The sequence below is a fragment of the Egretta garzetta genome, unplaced genomic scaffold, assembly GCF_000687185.1.
Source record: "Egretta garzetta isolate BGI_Z169 unplaced genomic scaffold, ASM68718v1 scaffold230, whole genome shotgun sequence".
NCBI lineage: Eukaryota > Metazoa > Chordata > Aves > Pelecaniformes > Ardeidae > Egretta > Egretta garzetta.
The window spans coordinates 2,230,199-2,235,010 of NW_009258281.1; the positions used below are offsets into that span (position 1 = coordinate 2,230,199).

General features: G+C 40.8%; 1 protein-coding gene across 7 annotated transcripts in view; it reads left to right on the forward strand.

The window, feature by feature from the left end:
- Positions 1–4,424, forward strand: part of KANSL1L (KAT8 regulatory NSL complex subunit 1 like) — a 65,976-nt gene extending 61,552 nt beyond the window's left edge. For 2 of the 7 annotated variants that reach the window (XR_004841657.1, XR_004841658.1), the window contains exons 14-17: positions 519–631; positions 2,129–2,255; positions 2,884–3,186; positions 3,282–4,424. Coding sequence is in view for 2 of the 7 variants with exons in the window: in XM_009636669.2 (XP_009634964.1) it covers positions 519–631; positions 2,129–2,255; positions 2,884–3,132 (489 nt within the window). In the remaining 5 variants the exon portion in view is untranslated. Of the gene's footprint in view, positions 1–518; positions 632–2,128; positions 2,256–2,883 lie in introns of those variants that run through there. The other 5 variants (XM_009636669.2, XR_004841659.1, XM_035891917.1 and 2 more) reach the window with 5 other exon arrangements.
- The last annotated feature ends 388 nt before the right edge of the window (positions 4,425–4,812 follow it).

Consider the following 4,812-nt stretch of genomic DNA (forward strand, 5'->3'; position numbering starts at 1 on the left):
CAGGTTTGCTGAGTTCCTCTCAATGTGGAGCTATTGAAGTCCTTGGTGATCTCAAACCTATTTCCCTGTGCTTAAAGAGCACCTGGCAAATCCTGCTGCCTCTCAGCCTCCTCCTAAAGCAGTCTCTGGAAACTCCTGGAATTTTTGCTTGTATTTATTATGTGCTTTTAATACTGCCTTGATTTGCAAATGAATACTTGTCCTCTTAATTTTCTGCCTCTCACCATAGAGAAAAATGTGTTAGTTGCATGGGGGGGTTATAAATTCTATATCCATTCAGATCAACGACAGACATGTAAAGAAATAAAATTAAAGTGACAGCATCCCATATACTAGAGCCTTAGTGAGAGCATAAGCTGGATGTATGTGTTTTGATGTGCCTTTTTACTGCAAGCATGCATTGTGTTGCCTCCTTGTTTGGTGAACAGACCTTTGCATAATTATATATAATACTGGCTGCCTTTGTTTCTAGTGCTGTTCATAATTATGGCAGCAGCTATCCCTGTATTTCATTACAGATAGAAGATCTGTCAGATGAAGTTTTTTCCTTACGTCATACGAAGTATGAAAAAAGAGAGCGAGCAAGGTGGTCGCTGTGGGAGCAGAGCCGCTGGCCCAGAAGGAATAGCAGGCAGGTGTATTGACTTTGATAAGAATGCTCCTATTGAACCACTGGTGTCGGCTGTTGGTGCAGCAGTTTCAGAAATGCTGTCACAGAGAACTTCGAAAATGAGGGCACTGCTCATTAATTAACTTGTCAGGGACAGTACCAGGTATGTTTGGTTTTGTGGCTGGAAAGGGAAGGGCATGCAGTTCTGAAGCATGCATACTTGCAGAAATTTGGCACGTTAGTGACCTGGTATTAGTGAATACAAATCTTACTCCCATACTGAGCACAGCTCTGCTGGTTTGTGCCACTCCCAGTTATTACAGCTAGCCACCGAGTGTAACATGAGCCCTTCTTCACTTGCCTGACTTAGATGAAAGTCCACTGCATTCAGAGACAGGTTAGTGAAGGATCTTATGCTTAAAAAAGTCATTGTGTGAAAAAGTTTAATTATCCCAGGCTTGCTGTCTGGTGCAAAACTCATCAGAATTAAATATAACCCCTAAAAGTTTTGCAAAAAGCGGTGCATATAAGAGCAAACATCATAAAGCTATATCTGCAATTTGGCTCTGAGAAGACGATTCCCATAAATTGCTTCAAAAGCTGCCAGAACAAAAAGCATCCTATAAATGCTGGGCTAACTTTTTCTTCTATTTATCACATGCTTGTGTCTACTCTTGGCTGAAAGTGAACAATGACACTATGAATATATATGCAAAGATAGCTTTTTTAATGCAGGGTAAAATTAGAGGTAAACCGTATTAAGAACTTATATTTTAAGCCATTTTGAACATAAAAAAACTTTAGAAAGTGTGCTGAAAAATACAAGTTCTATATGTACCCTTAATTTTGAAACTCCATGAACTCCTTGGTGAAATCTTAGCGCTTTTGAATTCAGAAGTAAAACTGCTGTTGACATGAGCAAGGTCAGACTTCCACCTGGCATTTAAGATGCGTGCCAGTATTTTATATCTAGTTCAAATTTGCATTAAAGGCAAGATCAAAATTTTTAATCTCATTAAATTACTTTGACTGCTTTGAGATGAGTCCAGAGCAGAGGTGGGAAGGGGGAGCCCAAGGACCTGCTATTTCTTCTCGAGTTACATTGGCACAGTCTGCTGACAGTGCAGCTTGGACTCCGCAGGCTCCTGCGAATGATGCCGTGTTCCCCCAAGTGGGGACAGCCCACAGCTCACTGAACTCTGTCCAGAATTACTGTTCTGGTGAGCATGGGGAGTAAGGCACAGGAGTGGGAAGAGCCACCAGCTGTTCTGCAGCCAGAGTGTGCCTGTTCCAGCCCTGGTTTATCCAGTTAGCTCCTCCACATAGCACTCTTTGCTTTGGCTTGTGACAACAAGGTTGTCAAGAACCATGTGTGTTTTCATTTTGATTTAAAGAAGTAGAATGTAGGTAGCATGTATGGAGAGACTGAAGGCTTTGAAAAGAAAACCTAAACTGTTCCTGATGATGTCAAAGGGCAGGGGGTAGCTCTTAAGACTCTTGTCTCTTATGCTGCACTAGATCTTACAGCAAAAATCCTGATGGACGACACAGCCAAGACGCGGTGCAGAAAGACCACCACAGCAGCTCCTGTGCTGCACTAAAATCAGGGATTGCACAACTCTGCAGGGAGAGCCAGGAAGCGAAGGTGGGTGCTTCCAGCAGCTTCCGGGTCTGGTCAGATCTTCAGTGACCACCTAAAACAAAGAACCTGAACATACCCTCCTGTCTCCCAGATCACAATCTCAGGCTGTCTCCCTAGTTTATGTAGACTGAATGTAGCACTCCTGTTTAGAACTAGATTGCTATGCTTTATAAATTAAGCCCAAGATTTGTCAACAGGTAAAAATTTCATTGCTCTGTGAACACGGCACATGTTTTAGAGGCAAGTATGGCAGGCCTGGGTTCAGGGATGATGGATCTTTTTTGGGGGATGTTGGCCAGGGTTCCACATGGAGCTGATCATTATGGGGTCAGATATCCTGATGGTCTGGCACATGGAAAAGAGCTCTCCCTTCCTGTACTGTGCCTGTTGAATTGTAGCTCTGTTACTAGTTCAAAACTGCATGAAGCCAGGTTACATTGACAGCTGGTGCCTAGCAGTGTCATATTCTTTATCTGAAGAGCCCTGCAAACATTGTAAAGAAAGACACTCATTTGTTACTTGATAGCAGATCATTCTGCACATAGCTAATCAGTTCAGACTCAACTGAAATCCCTTTTTCCCCTCTTTTCTCTTTTTCCACCCTCACTTCTACCCTTCGGATTCCTTTCAGTCTGGGCTGTGGGAACTTCGAGTTTTTCCACTAAAAGATGAAGAGGTAGAAGCTTTACTGTGCCAAGATCAAATAACGAATCAGACTGAAATGTCAAGTGCAGCTTTTCCCAGCGACTCTCTCTGTACTTCATGCACACCCATTGGTTTGCCAGACAATGGCCATCCACCAAGAAAACCATCTACCGAAGAGTCAGAAGACTGCGAAAATGTTTGCCTGGGAATCAACAATACAAGAAAACAAAGGTGACAGGGAATAATGTGGTTCATTAAGAAAGCCAATTAAGGTGGAGAAAAGTGTAAGGTAAAATCTCTCTTGTTCACACAGCATATGACAGCACAATTCAAAACCTGTACGTTAGCTGCATATAATATATTTTCTTTCTTGCTTTGTAACAGGCAGGATAAATCCCAAAGACAACACTTTCTTCTTCCTGAACCCCAAGAGAAAGTAATTATTTCAAGCTGGAAGTCTAATATTCCCAGTGTCGGGAGTGGGCGCACATAAATTGCTGGCACCATTCACTTTCTGTTGACATATTGCCACATTTGTTAATAATCATCCTTTTCTGTTTTGTTTGTTTCAAATGTATTTCTGGTTCTAATGGATTCTGGTGCAGCAGGGTATGCTGTCTACCTTAACCAACAACTTCAACTGAACACAGAAAAACTACTTGAAAAAATAGTGGGGAGAAGCGATAGCCTCAGATTATTTTCCTGTGTGGCATGACCATGGGGCAGAAATCTGCCTCTCTAAATGCCTGTGTGTAACCCATGCGTAAGCTAAGGGTAGGTGAGAACCAGCAGTTTTCAAAGCAGGCGTTCTGGAAGCCTTGCATCTAGCTTAAAATCTGTACTCAGCTCTCAGTAGTGCCAGGGCATGTTTCATATAGATGTCCTCAAGCAATAAGATAGAAATAGGCCACTGCATTTCAATAGTCAGTGTATCTGCTACTCAGAAAGTAGGGTTTCTGCTTCCGTCGTGTGGGTATAGAGAAATGGAAGGAAAGAAGAGTCAAGTCAAATCAGTGACGCGGCTCTTTGAATATTGTGTTTTGGGTCATCTTACTTCAGTAGCTCATGAGGCTCATATTTTGCTTTAATATGTTAAAGACAAAGTCTTGCTCAGATTTCTGTACAGTGCCTTGTAAGAGTCTCGTAAGTATGCCAACATTTGGTGACTAGCTGAAAGGGAAAAGATGATTAATGTCTAGAAGACCAATAAAGAAAAAAGCCCCAAAGCTTTCCATTGTGATTCCAGATAGATTTTTAATTTCCCAGCGAGTTCACAGCAAGGAAACAGAAGCAAGTTGTTTAAACTTGCATCTGAAGAGTGTAGTTCAGAATGTATCTGCAACCTCAAGAGGTATTAACAAAGATGAAGCATTGAATGTAGGTATAATCCATCAACAGGAAGTTTTTCTGTGTAGGACAGTTGAAGGCAATTTTATAGGAGTCTCTGTTTTTGTGCAAAATTTTCTTCCACATGTAATATCTGGAATGGCACTGGACAGATGACCCAGTTTTAGTGTCTTTTTTTTTTTTTTTTTTTTTTAAAAATTATAGGAGTCTCTGTTTTTGTGCAAAATTTTCTTCCACATGTAATATCTGGAATGGCACTGGACAGATGACCCAGTTTTAGTGTCTTTTTTTTTTTTTTTTTTGTCAAAATGACAGGAATTATGCACTGGGCATCTGAAAACAGTTCAGTAAAGTTTCAACACTACAACCTATTGCTACATTGTAGTTTATTGCACATTCTGATTATTTTTTCAAACACTTTTTTAACACTGGTTTGTCTTAAACTTGAATCTTGCCTCAGTGTCTGATACAATAATCTTTGATGCAAGGTTGGTTTTTTAATTAAAAGTTATTTCTATATATGTTGTATATAGTCTGAATTTGATGGCCTTTTAGAAGTGAAGAAATA